At 35.9% G+C, this 19,016-nt stretch overlaps 2 protein-coding genes across 11 annotated transcripts; both read left to right on the top strand.

The window, feature by feature from the left end:
* The first annotated feature begins 908 nt into the window (after window positions 1–908).
* ASHH3 (histone-lysine N-methyltransferase ASHH3) lies at window positions 909–12,409 on the top strand. Of its 10 annotated transcripts, none has more exons than XM_087116819.1 (14): window positions 910–1,066; window positions 1,586–1,658; window positions 1,792–1,866; window positions 2,793–2,908; window positions 3,342–3,453; window positions 4,721–4,820; window positions 5,657–5,735; window positions 5,840–6,011; window positions 6,596–6,676; window positions 6,871–7,045; window positions 8,079–8,106; window positions 8,223–8,313; window positions 11,714–11,762; window positions 11,848–12,409. In XM_087116819.1, exons 4-14 carry the CDS (start codon window positions 2,821–2,823, stop codon window positions 11,917–11,919), a joined length of 1,047 nt encoding a protein of 348 aa, XP_086972945.1. In that variant the 5' UTR covers window positions 910–1,066; window positions 1,586–1,658; window positions 1,792–1,866; window positions 2,793–2,820; the 3' UTR covers window positions 11,920–12,409. The 10 variants fall into 10 exon arrangements, with proteins under 10 accessions (XP_086972939.1, XP_086972945.1, XP_086972940.1 ...); XM_087116814.1 differs by having other exon boundaries at window positions 2,779–2,908; XM_087116820.1 differs by having other exon boundaries at window positions 1,586–1,671.
* Window positions 12,410–13,208: 799 nt separating this feature from the next.
* Window positions 13,209–18,765, top strand: LOC111808828 (methylenetetrahydrofolate reductase (NADH) 2). The gene is made up of 11 exons (XM_087117147.1): window positions 13,209–13,799; window positions 13,882–13,942; window positions 14,060–14,142; window positions 14,279–14,452; window positions 14,639–14,812; window positions 15,309–15,409; window positions 15,528–15,639; window positions 16,214–16,294; window positions 16,377–16,554; window positions 17,764–18,098; window positions 18,355–18,765. Exons 1-11 carry the CDS (start codon window positions 13,392–13,394, stop codon window positions 18,436–18,438), a joined length of 1,791 nt encoding a protein of 596 aa, XP_086973273.1. The 5' UTR covers window positions 13,209–13,391; the 3' UTR covers window positions 18,439–18,765.
* Window positions 18,766–19,016: the final 251 nt, after the last annotated feature.

Raw genomic sequence — 19,016 nt, 5'->3', positions numbered from 1 at the left:
GCTTTTGACACGATAGAAAGTCACTGAATTTCATTTGATTAGTCATATGATAATTTGCATACTTGACTCTGACAGGGGCGTTTTTGTGAATGGCTCCTTCGAGGGTTATGTCTCATGCAAGTCAAGTTTTAATATAAGTTGAGCTTTTCTCGTGTTCAGATGATAGCCCCTGACCAGCTTTTGACACGATAGAAAGTCACTTAATTTCATTTGATTAGTCATATGATGATTTGCATACTTGACTCTGACAGGGGCATCTTTGTGAATGGCTCCTTCGAGGGTTATGTCTCATGCAATTCAAGTTTTAATATAAGTTGAGCTTTCCTCGTGTACAAATGATAGCCCCTGACCAGCTTTTGACACGATAAAAAGTCACTGAATTTCATTTGATTAGTCATATGATGATTTGCATACTTGACTCTGACAGGGGCGTCTTTGTGAATGGCTCCTTCGAGGGTTATGTCTCATGCAAGTCAAGTTTTAATATAAGTTGAGCTTTTCTCGTGTTTAGATGATAGCCCCTGACCAGCTTCTGACACGATAGAAAGTTATCCACATACTCCCATCCGATACAAAAACCAACTGATGAGGTACACGAACCACATTTTTGACCTATTAGCAATAATTTTCATAATGCATTTATACAAGATATTACGGCCAGGTTCTCCTTCAAGATCTACGGGAATCTGCTGGAAAAAAAACATAGATAAAAGATTTAAAAAAATAAAAATAAAAAATGGGATTTTAGGTTTCAAAAATAAAAAATAAAATCAGCCTAATAAAATGGGAACAGTGGGGGAGGAAGGAAGGTATTTAGTTTTACGAGGTTAACCTCGGTTCAAGGGTATATAAGCGAAAACGAGGAGGGAGAAATAGGGAAATTCACACATTGAACGAAGTTGGGCCTGGGGCAGCCCTAGTAGCGTATAGTGTGTCAACAACTCTTCCGCGACCTGCGTCATCTTCTTCGATACACCGACCAACTCTGCTCCCTCACTCATTTCTCTCTTCTGCTCAAATCTCTGCATTTTCATTTGCTTCCCATGGCTACAACCTCTCCATCCAGGTATTCTCTTCCACTTTCTCCTCTTTTTCTTCTTCTCTCTACCCTCAAATTCTGAAATTAATCAACACTTGCCCCAATATCTTTGCTTTTTCACTCTTATCGTTGTCTACGCGACTGCCATTTTCGTAGTTCCCCCTCTACTTCTCTTGTTTCTGCTGCAATTACGGCGCTTTTAGCTTTCTCATTTTCATTTCCCTCTAGATCTCTTAGATGGCCATGATTTTTCATACTATAGCTTCCTCCTCTAATTTGGTTCATGCTTATTCGGATACTTTTCTTGTCTTTTTGGTGTAAACCAGCGATATGTCATTGCTTCAGGATTTTGTATTTTTTGTTCTTACTATGTATTACATCCTATTTGTCTAATCCTGTCAGCTTGGGCTCCAACTTGTGCTTCAACAACGCTGAATTGACCTTCAGTTCAATTATCGTTCTTTACTGTTTTTTTTTTTTTTTTTTTTTTGATTTTTTTTTTGAGTTCAAGGATGGAAATTTTGATCTTTTGGTTGCCTTCATCAGTTAGTTTGACGATTGGCTGGGAAAGAATTGCTGTCGCATGTTTTTCCACTCGTATGTTGTGGTGGTGGTACAGGTGGTACACGGACGTTCGTGTTATTCGGTGCCTTTACTGACCACGTTTCAATTAACATCGCATGCAAACTCTTTGCTCTTACGTGTTGGATTATATGTCCAACTTTCTCCTAATTTTAAAAGCTAACCTACAGGTTTGGTTACGTCAACAAATGATTAATCTTTTCCTGTGTGGCAACCCTTTCTGAGTCATGCCTGCTATAAAAAAGGTTAGTCCAGAGTTCTATTTTCCTTATTTATTTATTTATAATAAGAAGTCCGTAGTTTTATTGATTTTTGTTCGTTGTTCTTTGTCTATGTGCTGTTTATCTTGTTCCATTCTTATTTGTGTCGTATAGAATTGAAGATGATCTCTTAAGACTTTGATATCTGTAGTACTTCTGGATCTTCTATTCTTGGTTTAGCTTGATGTCCACATATAGTAGAGTACGCACTTCCTGTATATATGATCATGGGCTTATGACCCTCTATGCCTTAGCTACTGGTGTCTGTAGTGATTTATTAATTTTAGTTTAATTGGGAAAATTTGGTTTTTGAAGGAATTCTATGCATCAAGAAGTGGATGAGGTTGTTCTATATGGAATTGGTCCTATATGTCTATACTACATTTACTTTTCTTGTGGGATTGTAACAATTTGGTTCTTCAATCTTGTGGGCGTATTTCCTTCCATATTTCATTTCATTTCATTTCATTTTTATTAGTTTCTGTCCACATCTCATTAAAAATACATTAAATAGTCCTTTAAAATTGAGACCTTAAGATTCTAATCTAATTTGATTAAAGCGGGTTGTATTCTGAGATTCATGTATTTCTTTGGAACCTTACATCTCAGAAGCATGAATGTTTAGTAGTTGTGATAAAAATACTAAACGAGTGTTCAAGTAGGCTATGAGGTTGTAGAACAACAACAGTATAAATAAAAGTACTCGCAGAATAAAAAATTTGAATCTAGTTTTTGTTTGTTTTTCTTTTCTTGAATCTGGTCATATTGTTTTGGATATTTCTTTGTTAACTTAGCCAGTAAGGTTTTATAGATTTGCGATTTATTTTCATTATATGGTTATTTTATTGCATAAGAAGTAAGTCAAGTTCTCACTCATGCCGTTTCCCAATTGATTAGAATTCTGAATGCAGTCGGATTGGGAATGTTTTCCACAAGTTGATGAGGCAGATTGGAAATCCAGTTGACTTTGAACTTCCTGATTGGTTTAGTAAATGGAAGCCTTTGCCGTATACCTTCATTAGGCGTAGTATCCTTTGCTAGTTTTGTTCTTTACTATCCTTTGAACTGTATACGTTTTTTTTCTTTCTTTTTGAAGTTTGTACTTTTCATTAATGAAATTTGCATACCGTGGACATTTTCTTTTATGAAGTGTGTACCTTTCATTAATGAAATTTTCTTACTTTGGAAAACAGTAAAGTGTAGCCCATGGAGGAGGGAACTTCTCTTTTGTTAGGTCTCACATCTTTCATTTTTATTGATTTTTCACTTAAAGGCAGAGTATAGAGAGATTAACAAATATTTGATTAACCACTTCACTATAACTGTATGGGCTGAAAGCATGTATTGCATTTTATTTGTCTGGAATCCAGTAAAACGTGTTATATTTACTGTTTACCTCTGATTTTTATTCTCTTTCTTTCTCCAATATTTTCTGTTTGTTGATGTTAACAAATTTTAAGATGTCTACCTCACAAAGAAATTTAAAAGACGGATTGAGGATGATGGGATATTTTGTTCCTGTAGCCCTACATCAGGATCTCCAGGTGTCTGCGATAGAGATTGCCATTGTGGGTAAGCAATTTGCCGTTAAGTTGCCTAGGTACCATGGCTAATGGAATTCTATATGTTCTTTTGTCTTTGCATTTTCTCCATCCGTAACTTTGGAAATTTTAGCTTCTAAGTTACCGCCCTGTCAACATTGTAATATGGAGTGTATTGTTTTGTAGGTTAATATGATCACCAAAAAAAAAGAAAAAAAAAATCAGCAGTATTTGAAAAGTTATAAACCAGAAATTACGTAAGAAACATATCAACAGAATCTCCAAACCAGAACTAATGAAACCACGAATTGGAAAGATAGAAGGAAATAGTCCAACGCGAAATAATTTAAAAAATGAAGAACTTTGAAAATCTTTGGATTGAGCACAACATGAATACCCTCATTGGAACAGAGCATTCGTTGCGGGGGTACTTTTGTTTTTGAAAGGCAGCTTTTTTCTTTCAAGCCAAATTCCCTTTATCAAAGATTTTAACACAATTGACCCATAACACTCTTGCATGCTTTTCCTTTAAAATTGCGGCCACAAAGAAATGAAGAAATTTTTTTCCCTTAAAATAGCTAACCCGAGAATTATCAAAATCTGAGAGGAAGCCTCCCACAATTGCGTGCTGTTATGTAACAATGGAAATAGGTATGATGAAGGTTCTCTCCAGCCTTAAGACGAAGTGGACTGGAGCTAGGATTTAAGGACCAATCTGGACATTTTCTTTGAATGTTGTTAGCCGTATTCGAAATTGAAGAAATACGATCAACTTTATTCGAACTTCCAGCTCCTTCTATCATTCCTCCTTGAGAGTAATCTTCGTTCTAATAGTTCCAAGATCCTGCCATATTCATTTCATCATTTAAATCTGTTTTGAGTTCTAACTGAATCTTGCCAAAACTTTCCAGCACCTTGAGATTTTTGTTGCAGTGGAATCACAATCCATTCTCCTTTTTAAAATGATGCAATTCAAGCTTTAGAACTTTGCCCCTGTCTATGTACCTGGTTTTGATTTTGTTCTTAATGTTCTAGTAGTTTCAATTTTACCTTCCAACTTTTTAATTGGTAACAAATGAGACTTTCAGCTAGCAATCTCCATTACTATTGTAACTTTCAAAGTGTTACGAACTAAATTAAAAGCAAAATAAATATACGGAATGCACCTTACGTCTGTAAGTTTCAATGCCCTTTGTAAATAAATGGTCTACACAATTATATTCTTTGTGGCCAAGCTTGTTGATTTCTATGTAAGGGCTTGAACCCTGTTCCTACATTTGTTTGTCCTGTATCTGTAGGATGCTGTTGTCTAGCTGTTCTTCAGGCTGCAAGTGTGGGATTTCATGTCTCAACAAACCATTTCAGCACCGGCCTGTGAAGAAGATGAAACTGGTTGAGGTACTATTACAGGGAATTTGATAAACTACAGTATGAATTTCTCGTAGCATCTTTTTTCTTTTCTCTTGAAAAAAGAAGGTTTTTTTTTTTTTTTTGTAGGCTGTATTTAGTTTTATTTGTAAATGGGGTGTTTGGTTTCGAATCAACTATCTAAGTTGCTGTTTGATGCCCAAAGCATTTTTTAATCTTAACTTATAGCACTTGTTTTGCCAATTGAAAATCTCTCCTTAGTGTGGATATCTCATCGTCGTTTTGTATTGCTTTGTCTACAATACAAGTCACGTTTCATATACATAAAAAGGCATCAGCAAGTCATTTGTCTGTACCATTTAACAAGTTAATTTGGTTAGACAAAACCAAGCTACCCAACTCCAAGCTATAAACACCTAGATTTATTAACAGCATAAACCGAACAATGCCTATTAGGCAGTCCCAAAGAAAAGAAAATTTATGAAGTCAGGGAGAGAAGATTTTACTTGTTGATCGTGGTTTTATGGCTGGATATATCTAGAGTAGCTTGTTATATTTCGACCTGTTGGATTCCAGTTATTAGAACCGATAGGCATCTCAACTAAACGCAATAGGTGACTTCAACTAGATGAGTATCTAACATTTTTTTTAACCATCGGTATTCAGTAATTGTTCTCTACATGAGAATGTAATTAGTAAGGTGTGAAAACATGCATTTTTTTTTTCTGGTCTTGTTTTAACCTTGCTGGGAATTATTTCATAAGATAAATGCGCAGGGAATTATTTCATAAGATAAATGCACAGGGAATTATTTCATGATTTATGTTAAGTTGAAATGGCCAGTTAAATTAAGCTATACCTTGTAGACTGAGAAATGCGGTTCTGGGATTGTAGCTGATGAAGATATCAAACATGGAGAGTTTGTAATAGAATATGTAGGCGAAGGTAATGTTTCTCTTTATTTAATTTTTTAATTTTATGATTTTTTGCATAATGTAATGTGATGCACTACTTTTAAGACATAATGGGTGCACTTATTAATCATGCAGTAATTGATGACAAAACATGTGAAGAAAGGCTATGGAACATGAAGCATCGTGGAGAGACAAACTTCTATCTATGCGAGATCAATCGAGATATGGTAATTGATGCCACATACAAGGGAAATAAGTCGAGATATATAAATCATAGTTGTTGTCCCAATACGGAGATGCAAAAATGGTATTGCCCCGATCCTTCAACTTTCCAATTTATATCGTGTTATATTTTTGAAATTTAAAGAGCATGGATACGTGGCAAACATATGGCATGTCATAGACATTTGATATTGATGCGACATGGCATGTAGGTAAGAACGTGCCAACTTGTAAAATAGGGGACATGACATGTTGGGTGGGACACATTAGGTTTTTTGTTTTTATGTTTTTTACATACATTATTGAATACTGAAGAATAAATCTGTTTCTAAATTTTAACATCGAAGGGGAATATAATTCTTAATGACTAATGAGAGAGCTAATCTGTTTATCTTTCAGGTGGGCTTTTCTATTATCTTCATTTTCCATTGGATAGTGGAATTTTTAATTGAGTGGAGGGTCTATAATTTGTTTTTGTTATATTTGTACAAATATGTCCTAAACATGTCCTTAACTTGTTACCAGCATGTTGAAAAACTTGCAAATATTGAAATAAACACTCTTTTTTCACGTTTGAGCAGGTTCGCATGTGTAAATAGTGTCTGTGTTTTATTGCTTGATATGAGATTATTTTGGAGTAATTGCTGTATATGAATTGTTCTTTTAAAGGATTATAGACGGAGAGACGAGAATTGGCATATTTGCGACTCAAGACATACAGAAGGGCGAGCATCTAACTTATGATTATCAGTATGGTTGCTTGCTAAACTCTTGACCTATGCTATATGTAAAGTACTTTTCGTGCATTCTTTTATGAAAATGATGAATCTTTTAGTCACATGTTTGTTTTATATGATTACTATAATGGAAATATTGTGGCATCTATTCTATTATCTACTGTTTTATTTCCTGTACTGCTTGTCCCTGGCTAATAAACTTAGCAGGTTTGTTCAGTTTGGTGCCGATCAAGATTGTCATTGTGGTGCTGTTGGCTGCAGAAGAAAGCTGGGTGTAAGACCTACGAAGCCAAAGATATCTTCGGACGCTGCGTTGAAACTTGTAGCTTGCCAGGTGGCTGTATCTTCACCTAAGCTGAAAGCAATCTTGTCTGGAAGAGATGTAAGTACAGCTGTACTAGTTTGCTGAGGTTGTGATGCTCTATGTTACCTCTTTTGCACATATTTTTTGTATATGTTGCTTTTATATGTGATTACTATTATCATTCACGTATGTTTAAATAGTTGAGGGTCCTTATATAAAGACTTTTTTTTGGTAAGACGTTCCATGTAAAGATTAACATGCGGTGACAGTCATTCCTCAAAAGAATACATGGGATGCATGTAAAAGCTTTTTGGAATTTCGTTATAAATTCATGGGATGCATTTCAACATTGCAAACAAGTACTAGAAGTACATGTATGATATACGTTAAAAATTAAGGCTCAAGTATTTCTTTCTTTAAGTTACTGCATCAATAAAAATTTCTGATATGAATTTTTTTAATACAAGAAATAGTAGTTATAGAAAGAGAACTGTAAAGAGAACTTTTTCAGTGTAAAAAAGCAGCAAAAATTTCTTAGGATGATAGTCACGTCTTAAAGAACTGTTGCAGCCTTGCTGGTGGCTTTTAGAAATTGGGGTATACCATGTAGGGTGTTCTGCTTATGATCCCAAAAGTCAGCATGATCACAACCTTCGGTTTTAGGGAGTGGGTGTGGGCTTGAGGACACAGTACTTAATGATGACGAAGAGTTAGGTTCTTGTTACTTAATATGTATGCGTCCCACCATTGTTTTAGCTAAGTTTTAAACAGCATGCGCTTAAGCCAAGTCAATCAATTGCCTTGCCTTGGTGAGTGTCTGCTTCTTTCTTAAGTGCAACATATCAAAATAAACTATAAAGTGAAATAAAGACAAACTTGAATAGAATATTGTTGGACCTCTTTTTCCAAACTTTCTCATCCTAAGTTCCTTCTATCACCTTCTTCTCTTAGTAATGGATTCTTACCTCGCTAATTTCAAGACTGCTACATTGTTTTTGCTTAGATACATATATATATATATATATCCACTTACAATTTTTTTCTTTTAATTGCACAATGTATTTCCTGTAACTGTACGGGATGAAACTAATTGAGTTTATTTTGTGGGCAGGTTATCAAAAATGGAACTTTGCATGTAGGTAAGTCCAGTATTATCTGACCACTTTAGTAGGATCTAGTGCTGATGGATGCCACAGCTTTCTTCTGTAAGCCAATGAAGTAATTAGAAAAGTTTTCTATTTGACTTCTTATTCAGGAAGTTCAAAGCAGGCACGCAACCAGCAAGTGGTGCACGCCTATAATTGCATTGGTGAGGTCATTTGGATTGCTCGCCCCATCAGTGGAAGGTACGTTAGCTCTTCTATCATATTTCTTAGTGAACTAAAGTTGGAGGTGGCTATTTATTGAGTTAATAATGTGAGGACGGCATACATGCATGCATTATTTTACTGGTTTATGTACTAATTATTTTTCTGAAACGGAAACTCAGACAACTTATTAATCTAGTTAAAAAGGATACAAAAAGCTTTATCACCCATTGGAGCTTACATAAAATACGCTCAGAACTAGTTTTCATTGTTAATCACATAATTGCTTTTCTAAAGAGCACCAATTACCTACATTGAACCTAGACTTCTTTGTCACGTCCTCCCAACTCAACTTTTTTTTTGAAAATTTTATATTCTCTCTGATCGGCAGAACATCTCTGAATTCTGATTTATTAGAATGGACGAAACTGTCTTTCTCAGTTTATCTATCTTCTGAAACCATTTACACACAAATATACATTCTTCTCAACTGAATTATGCAACGGACATTGAACATTTATGAGTCTTAGATTATCTTCCGGTTATCTTTCTGCTGTTTGACAGTGAGAAAATAAATTCTGCTGATATCCCTTTTTACTGTACCAAGGCACATGAATTTGGAAGGAGAGCCAATTTTGGACTCTTCTGCAATTTTCTTCCATACTCAATACTTCGAAACAAAATCACAAAAGCATTTCACCTTTTTTGGCAGCTTTGCTTTTCAAAACACTTTCCTCAAATTTTCCTGTGACTACCTCCCATGTTAAACTGAGGAACAATGATTTTTTTGAAATAATTCCTGCAGGTTTCTATGTCTGCGGTCCTTTATCTTCATTATTCGTTGGCTTCACATCTGCCAACATCTCTAATTCGACAATGCACCCAAATCTAGGATTTCTTGTTCTAATATATTCTGCTCAACACTGTTCTCCAGCTAGACGTCACCTCTTCTATAAAATTCTTCACACCCAACTTTTGAGACTGCTATATTGCATATGCTACAAAACAAACTCTTCATACCTATTGCCCTACCATTTTTCATTTCCAAAGGACGTTCCTCTTCCATCTCCTAATCTTATTCTGTGAACTGATTTATCACTGTATAACTTCTATAGACCACCAAGCGATACATCTATTGTTGTTTTGATTCTAATTTATTCTCCATCCAAAACCTTCAACCACACGTTTACTAGCAAATGCCAAATGTCTTTAGTTTCAAAAGAAATCTTCAGCTACTTTGCCATCCTAGCTTCCTTCACCAAAACATAAAGAAATACAAATGCATATCTAGTATTGACTCGATATTTGCTGATAGGCCATGAAGACACATAAGGCTTACTATGTAAGCAAGTCTACAAAACCCAGAACTTTAGACACTCATACCAATTGTAACTCTCAGGCTCTAGATTCAGAAACCGAAGTTTGAATCACAGGTCCAGAGCGTTATAGATGCTTGGCTTGGAGGAGTTTTATGTCATCATGGGTGACTGACCTTCAAGGAATTTTTCTAGGAAGCATATGAGTAAGGACTAATCATTTTGAAAATAACTATGTTGGTTTGTGGGGTGCAATTTTCACTCTAAAAAATAGTTCAATACAAGCCAGTATTGCCAGGTGGTAGAGGATGTAGGGGAATACTGAATCTGGATTTGAGTATGGGGTTGTATCCTTGGTTTGGATCGTTAAAAGGTGGTATCAGAGAATAACCTCTCCTATAAGATGTTATTTGGGGATGAACCAAGGTGAAAACTAGCGAGCGTGTGATACCCGAGTAAAGGAGGGGTACATAAATCCAACCACATGTGATGAGAGGCATTCTCAGAATATACAAGTTAAGAACGGTTGAAAAGGATTAATGGTTACTGTACATACCAACAAAGTGCATCTTTCTTTTTTGAAGGCTCAATCATAAGAGCTCCAAAATTAAGTGGGTTCGGCTTGGAGGGATCCATTGATGGGTGACCTCTGGGAAGTTTTCCTAATAAACATGTGAGAGAGTACAAAACATATTGAAAAGACTTGAGTTAATCTATGTGGACATTCTTAGAAGCAATTCAAGACAATTAGGTAGCATAATCAGGTTGCATGAGATGCAGGCGTATGTCTAGGCTGGCGGGTGCTTAATTCAGATTTTGAGTTTTGGGCTTTGGGCACTATAGATGGCAACAAAATAGAACCTCTCCTAGTAGGATGTGGTTTGGAGATGGATGAAGGCAGAAGCTGGTAGGCATGTGCCACTCGAGTAAAGGAGGGTATACGAACTGAAGACCACATCTGAATGAGAAGAAGAATCATGAGGATATGAAAGTATGGTTAATAAATCGTTAAAAGAATCTTAGGGCTTGGGGTGTTACATTCAAAATATGTTCACTTCATTGAGAGAAAGGAAAGCATATACGAGCATACCAAAAATCCAAGGCCGAACAACAAAAGGAGTTTGACGCTAACTACAAAGCATTGCGCTTATTCAAAAAAAGCAAAACTAAGCTCCTAATTCAAAAGAAAAGAAAAAAAAAAAAAAAAAAAACTGACAACCATAAAGAGGCATTACAATCTTTCCACCTCCCAAACTTTTCACTTCCAAAGAAACTAGTCTGCCACAAAACTATGCCCTTCTGGGAGAATTCAAAAGCACCTCTCCACCTGTGCCATATCGTCTCTATGCCAAACCCAACAAACACCAAATGATCTCATCCCATGACTCCGAAGGTAGTGAGCAATTTGTCAATCCTAAACCAGATAATCTAGATCCACCTCGTGTCTCCCGTTGAGAAGCACCCTTGTGGGAACAAAACAAAGGAAGAGTGTTTTTTAACGTGATTTGTGGTGTTAACTTTCCCATATAAAATGTGCCTCGTAATATGACCTTCTTTGGAAGTTTAACCTTCTAGAGAGAGCAAACGAAGAGGTAACGGGGGCAGCTGGAGAGGGACAAAGGGAAGACTAAATGTGAAAGAATGAATGACAACAAAAGCCCCTAGGAGGGTTAGGGACCAAGTTCTAACATTACTTCTCCTTGGAATCACATGTTCAGTCTCGAAGAATGGAAAAAAAAGATCCACCACCATCCAAAGCCTCTCTATCAAACAAAGGTCTTCGAAAACCCAAGAGATCGAAAAAGGAGGTTATGTGGAAGGCAACACTTAAAAAGTAATGACAGGGTCTTCAATAGCAGGCTTCTAGTGTTGGATGCTTGAATCACCTTCTGGGAAACCATCTTAAAACTTTTTTGGCATGGGGGTTTTGGATTTCTCCCTCTCTTATTGAAATTTCACTTTATCAATGAAATGATAATTTCTCATTAATTTGTTTTAAAAAAATATTCCGTATGTACCAATCCCTATTGTAGCATCGCATCTGTTGTTCTAGTACTGGATACAATTCATAATTTATTATTAGATTATATTCGACGTTTAATACTTCCTCAAAAATGTTTCAGGTCTTTTGGTATTATAAAGAGATTTGATCAATATTCCAGAAAACACTCCGTAAGTTAACTTGTTTAAAACCTCATTTTCTAGATCTTGTATATCATAGAACTGTTCAATAGTAGTCTGTTTAATATTGTTGCAGATCATGTTTGAAGACGGCAATGTAGAATTTCTTGACATGTCAAAAGAGGATTGGGAATTCGCAAGGCTGTGATAAGAGTTGTAGAGGGTATGCAGAATGCAGCATTAACGTGAGAATCAGCAACATGAATACACATTCACTTACTTACCTTTTGGGAAACTAAGCAAGGAAGGGCAGAAGGGTTCCTCTCTCAGGCTATTGTAGTAAGCAAAACTTCTTCTGATGATGCTGGACTCTTAATTGAAACCCGAAATCTGAACAAAGTAGAAAGGAAAAGGGTAAAAAAAAAAAGATGATGATTGTGATATTGTATTGTTGGTGAGAATGTTGTATGATATGTAATACTGTTCTTTTACATTAGAAAAAAGAATAAGGACTCGCCCAAATCGACTTCGTTAGGTTAGTATAGTTTCGGGATCAGCGTGGGAATTATTTTTGAACCGTCTTCTATTCCTCATCATACCAACTGTTGTAAAGTGTATTGATTGTATCTCTCTCCCTCTGCCTGTTAATGTCACTCAGTGGCATTGCTTATTAATCCATTCATAACACATTTACTACCCTTCTCTTCTTCCATTCATGTAGCATATATATATATATTTAAATGTTTTTTTTTTTTAATTAAGAGTATTAATGGAAATTAAATAAAAGTTTATAGGCTCCATGGCCCACTCAAAATTGTAGATGGTTTGGTGTCAAAAAAGTCTCCAATCTCAGATCTGTCTCCACAACCACCAATACCAATCTCCCTTCCCATTCACATCTTCTCTCTCCTACCATTCACCATCTCACCTACCTCTCTCCCACTTTCCTTTTTTTTTCTTTTTTTTTTTAATAATTAAAAAAAATGAAAGCGAAATTCCTTATGGTTCAGAACTTAATCCAATCCTATGTATGAGTCAATCTAATCTCATAGTGCCTGCTATTTTCCACGGTAATTCCGATTTATTGGCAAAGAGGCAAGAACGAGAAAATGAACTATGACCCCATTATGATATTTCAATCCGATTTATTGGCAAAGAGGCAAGAACGAGAAAATGAACTATGACCCGATTCTGATATTTCGATTGAAATACCCATAAATGATATTATGTATAAAACAATATGAAACGAGACTAGAATTACAAAGATATTAAAACAACATTTAGTTATGTTTTGTTACATTAATTATTGAAATGTACAATAAAGTAAAGTGTAGTGTAGACTCATTTTTTCAAAAAAAAAAAAAAAAAAGTTTCCTTACCTTTCAAAATTTTAAATATTATTGTAATTTGATAAAAAAATAATTAAAAAATGATGAGTCAGAAAATAAAAAATAGAAATGAGAGATGGATGAGGTTTAAAAGATGTTCACCGACAGTTCCTTCTCATTCTCTGTTTCACTGATCTCTCAATCTCTCAATCTCCTCTTTTCTCTCTCTTCCTCACTCTTCAATTTCAATTCTCCCCATATCATTCACATTCCTCATTTCCTCACCAACACACACGCACCCACCCTTGCTGCTTCCGATCTGTAGCTTCTACGCCACTACAGGGAAGAGGAGATGAAGGTGATTGACAAGATCACGGCAGCCACCGCCGGTGATGGCGGCAGAGTTGTGTTCTCCTTTGAGTACTTCCCGCCCAAGACGGAGGACGGTGTTGATAACCTCTTCGACAGGATGGACCGGATGGTGGCTCATAATCCTTCCTTCTGTGACATTACTTGGGGCGCCGGTGGCTCCACCGCCGATCTCACCCTCGACATTGCTAACAAGATGCAGAACATGATCTGTGTCGAGACCATGATGCATCTTACCTGCACCAATATGCCTGTTGAGAAGATCGACCATGCTCTTCAGACTATTAAGTCTAATGGCCTTCAGAATGTCCTCGCGCTTCGCGGCGACCCTCCTCATGGACAGGATAAATTCGTCCAGATCGAAGGCGGCTTCGCTTGTGCTCTCGATCTTGTACTCTACAATGGCTTCGTCTCTCTTCGTTCTCTCTGTTCTGTGTTTCTGCTCTCTAAATGTTTCCATTTCTTTTTCGTAGGTTAAGCACATCAGGGAGAAGTATGGTGACTACTTCGGCATTACTGTAGCTGGATATCCAGGTTTCTTTTTTGTGTTTTGATCGAAAGTTACAGATCTACTTGCAAATGCCTTTTCTTTTCTGTAACTAACGGAATGCTAATGCTTAATTCTATTCTATTCTATTCTATTCTTCTCAGAGGCACATCCGGACGTGATTGGAAGCAATGGCGTGGCCACGACTGAAGGCTACCAGAGCGATCTGGCTTATCTTAAGAAAAAGGTGAATCTGATCTTTAAGCAATTTAATTCCTCTTCCCCTGTTCTTACATGGATTACATTTTATATGCTATTTTGTCTGTTCTTCTCTTTCTTTTTCGATTGCTTTTATTTACTATATTGTCTTTGGTTCTTTTCAGTTTGATGCCGGGGCTGATCTGATTGTTACCCAACTCTTCTATGACACTGACATTTTCCTCAAGTTTGTTAACGATTGTCGTCAAATTGGAATTACTTGTCCGATTGTACCTGGTATTATGCCCATCAATAATTACAAAGGTTTCTTACGCATGACCAGCTTTTGCAAAACGAAGGTACTAACCTCTCTCTAATCTTTTTATTAATGGCCTTGATTTAAATTAAATGCGTCCACTCTAGAAAAATTTACGACCAGCGATCATCAAAATTTTGCCTTTTCTTCTCCAAAGAAATATTAATATTATCTGTAATCTTAAATTGTTTCTCTTTTACCTGTATGTATGACTTTCGAAAAATTGCAGATTCCGGATGAGGTCATGGCTGCCTTAGAGCCAATCAAGGATAACGAAGAAGCTGTCAAAGCTTATGGAATTCACCTTGGAACTGAAATGTGCAAGAAGATTTTGGCTCATGGAATCAAGACTCTTCACATGTATACACTGAATATGGAGAAATCGGCATTGGCTATACTAATGGTATATTCCTGTATCCTAAACGCATTCTATCTTTACTTCCAATTATTGTTTCTATGGGTAATTTTGTCATTGGATGCTCTGGTACCAGGGGAATTTCTGAAGCTTTTGTTGATGTATTCTTATATTCTGGTGTGTCGGTGAGGGGTTTCCTCTTATGGATTTTGGCTTCCTTTCCATTCGTACTCTTGGGTTCATGTTTTGTTTGAACTAACTGAGACTCTGCATCTTCCTTTAGAAGTAAACTTGTAAGGAGCCATAAAGTAATTTCCTTATGAAAACTTCTGAATGTAAATTGATGATAAGTCTATTAAAAGTATGTTCTGGATGCCGTAGGCTTCTTTTCTATTATAATGGCACTTAAATTTTGTTCTTCTTTTACTTTTTTCGTACATCATTTTTTATCTTTTTTTTTTTTTTTTAATCTTTTTTGGAGGCTTGTAGTTTAATCTGTTTTTTTTGGGGTTAAGTCTTAAGTGCATTTCTCTACTCATGGCAGAATCTTGGTCTGATTGAAGAGAGCAAAGTCTCAAGATCATTACCTTGGAGGCGCCCTACAAATGTTTTCCGTATCAGGGAAGATGTTCGCCCAATCTTCTGGTATCTCTTATGCTTATTGCAAAATGAGGATGCATTCCTAATGATTTTGGATGCATAAAATTGTTTTACATTTTGCTAAATTTGAGATAGAGCTGATCTAGGTAGTTGTTGATCACAGGGCTAATCGTCCTAGAAGCTACATATCAAGGACCATAGGTTGGGACCAGTACCCTCATGGTAGATGGAGTGATTCTAGTAATCCTTCATATGGGGCACTAACTGACTATCAGGTATGAACAATAAACTAGAACTTGTAAATGATCTATGTTGATATTTGTTACATACACACCTTCTAGAGAGATAGAGAGACAGAGACAGTTGTACGGAGGAGATTTCCTTTTAACATCTGAAATTATTTCTTGTGGACTGCCTGAAAACTTAGTTAACTCTTTGTGATCTGCATGAATTCGAGACTTAAAAGTAGGCTTTGAGAAATTTCCCGCATGATGTATCATTTACTTTGTCTTGGTCTGATTCATCTGACACCACAACATTATCAAAATATAATTCTGTTGAGTTGAATGAAGCTTATTGTAAGACAAGATGTTAATTTTAAAGAAATTCTGTCTCAAATCCTGTTGAAAGCTTCTGTGGTAGAATTTCCCCCAGATAATTTGTTTGTTTCTTTAGTTATTATAGGCAAGCGGGTGAGATGATTTCTTTTTCATGTTTCTCAAACGCTTCAAAGAGCTGAAAATTTGAAATTTACTTCATTCAATATTTATTTGAATATTGTTATAGCACTTTTAACATAGTTTCTAGTGTGTTTAATCAGTGTTACTTTTGCTCTGTTTTGCACTTAAGTTTATGCGTCCACGTGCACGTGACAAGAAGCTTCTTGAGGAATGGGCTCTCCCATTGAAAAGCTTAGAGGATGTTTATGAGGTACTTTTCCTAACCAAGAGTGTGAAGAAAGTTTGTTATAATGTTAGCGATTGACCAGATATGTTATACTGTTTCATATCAGAAATTTATGAAGTACTGCCTTGGAAAGTTGAGAAGCAGTCCGTGGTCAGAATTAGACGGTCTTCAGGCTGAGACAAGAATAATAAGCGAACAGCTTGGTAAAATTAACATGAAAGGTTTCCTTTCAATCAACAGCCAACCAGCGGTTAATGGAGAAAGATCTGATTCTCCTTCTGTTGGTAAGTACAAATTAATCCATTCATACAATTAACTTTTTTGACAGCATAACTGAGTAATTATTTGAAAGTATTGCAATACAGTCTCAGAGGTTAGTGGATAATGCTCTCTTCTTATCATTTCAAGAGTGGACGATTTCATCTTTGTTCGCCCTATAACTGTTAAAGTCAAAGGAAAAGTACTGAAATACTAAAACTGAACTAGATAATTTTTTCTCATGTAGCAAATTCATATTTGGCTAAAAAAACTAAATAAATAAAAACAATATATTACTGGGTCACCAATTGATAAATTTTAGTTTATTACATTATTTTATAAATAATGTTTGATTATTAATTATTAATATACTAATTCATAGGACCCTTTGACTGGCTAGTAAATTCATAAGTTAATGTATGAAGAATAATGAATGGTTTAAATTCTATTTTGTTCCTTGTAATTTCATGTTTGTTTCACAGGTCCCTGAACTTTCAATTAAGTGTTTTAGTTCTCAATTTCAATTATTCCGTTTTAATCCTTGAACATCCTTCCTTTTTTTTTTTTTTTTTTTTTTTTGTTGTTGTCGTCGTCGTCGTCGTCTTTATTGGGGACTTGCTTCAAAACCAAAGCAAGTTAAATATGAAGACATCATGCTATCAACATGCATCGAGTGATCTAATATAGAATTTCTTGGAACCTTCCCATAGACTTTCAGTAACCATAATTTAGTATCAGGGATTGAGGGAGAATTTAATATGTGCCCAAGGAATGGAGCCCACTACAGTTTCCATTCATATTTCCTTGAAAATCAGAAACCATTGTTGGACCTATCTCTCGAATACTACTAATGGTTATTTGAAGAGATGAAAAGCGTGTTGACAGTATCCTACTAAAAGTGAATTCTTTGGCCTTTACCCACTTTGGAACTAGTTGGAAATTAATATGTAGTGGAACACGTTGTTCCTCTAATTGAACAACTAAGCATGATATCTTGATAGAAGTGTAAATTTTAACCATAAATAGATAACACCCTAACAAAACAATCATTTGTATGCAAGGGATCAGAGTCGCCTGTCTAGAGAGGGGGGGTATCTTCCCCTGTGCATCTTTTGTTTATTTGTTTAGTTTTGTAGTGATCAATTCAGTTTTGACTTATGATATTTGTGGCAATGGCGGCAGAATGCTTGTTTAGTCATCTGATCAGTGTTGGGATGATTAATAATGATTTGCAGGATGGGGTGGATCAGGAGGTTACGTTTATCAAAAGGCATACATCGAGTTTTTCTGTTCCAGGGAAAACTTGGATGCTGTTGTTGACAAATGCAGGGGCCTTCCATCTCTAACCTACATGGCAGTGAATAAGGAAGGCATTTGGGTATCCAACATCACTCAAAATGATGTGAATGCTGTAACATGGGGAGTTTTCCCAGCCAAAGAGATCGTCCAGCCAACTGTCGTCGATCCTGCCAGCTTTCTAGTTTGGAAAGATGAGGCATTTGAGATTTGGTCAAGGGGATGGGCTTCCTTGTACCCTGAGGGCGACCCGTCCCGAAAATTTCTCGAAGAGGTTGGTATACTTGTTATATCTTTTCAGTGCTCAATTAAATTCCCCGTTCTTTTTTCACCTGATATCACCCCATGGTAGAGAAGTGTGGATTATTAAGTGATGGAAATGCTTTGAATCGAAATTTATGTTGTCATCGAAAGGCTTAATCAGGAAATGCTGTTTTATCTATAAAAGGTTAATCTTAATATGGTGATGGAAGCTAAGAAATTTTGTGGAAGATTACTATCTCGATGACAAAGCACTTTATTTGTTTCAGATACAGAGCAGCTATTACTTGGTGAGCTTGGTGGATAACGATTACGTCAATTCTAACCTCTTTGCTGCTTTGGAGGGATTCTGAGGTTGAGCTGCTATTCCTTTCCATGATTCTAGTTTTACTTCCATCTTTCGATCTCTCATTGAAACCTTGCCCGAGGTTAATGCAAGAAGAATTTTCTTTTTCCGTTTGCTTGAGTTTAATAATATGATTCCCAATAAGGGCTGTCCATTTATTAAGAACATTGGGATTTTAAAACTTCCCGAGGTTGAAGGTAATGTGTCATTCATTTGTGACTAAAAACATTAGATTAAAATATTTCTTAAGGTAGCCATAGCCTTGGGCATGGGATACTATATTATATGGTTTGTAGAATTTTCAATTTTTAACGTGTTTATCATTGGAAATTTACTTGTTTTTTGTTTTTTTATAGCACTCGTTTATTTTAATGGAAATTGGTTGAGAATATAACCCCTTCCCCTCATTTAAAAAATGATTGTGCTATAGGTTTGTATTTCAACTTTCAATTGTTCCTTGTGGTATTAAGTTGCTGTGATTATTTTCTTGCAATTTTTTTTTTTTTTTTTTTTTTTGTTCTCCTTGAGTAATCCAGATGAGTCCTCATGAAATGACATATTGCTGTCACGAAAAGTTTGTTTCTC

This window comes from Cucurbita pepo, chromosome 13 (genome assembly GCF_057944985.1).
Source record: "Cucurbita pepo subsp. pepo isolate OVF chromosome 13, ASM5794498v1, whole genome shotgun sequence".
Classification (NCBI taxonomy): domain Eukaryota; kingdom Viridiplantae; phylum Streptophyta; class Magnoliopsida; order Cucurbitales; family Cucurbitaceae; genus Cucurbita; species Cucurbita pepo.
Note: the sequence above shows the minus strand (reverse complement) of the source record. Positions and strands in the feature narration are given on the sequence as shown.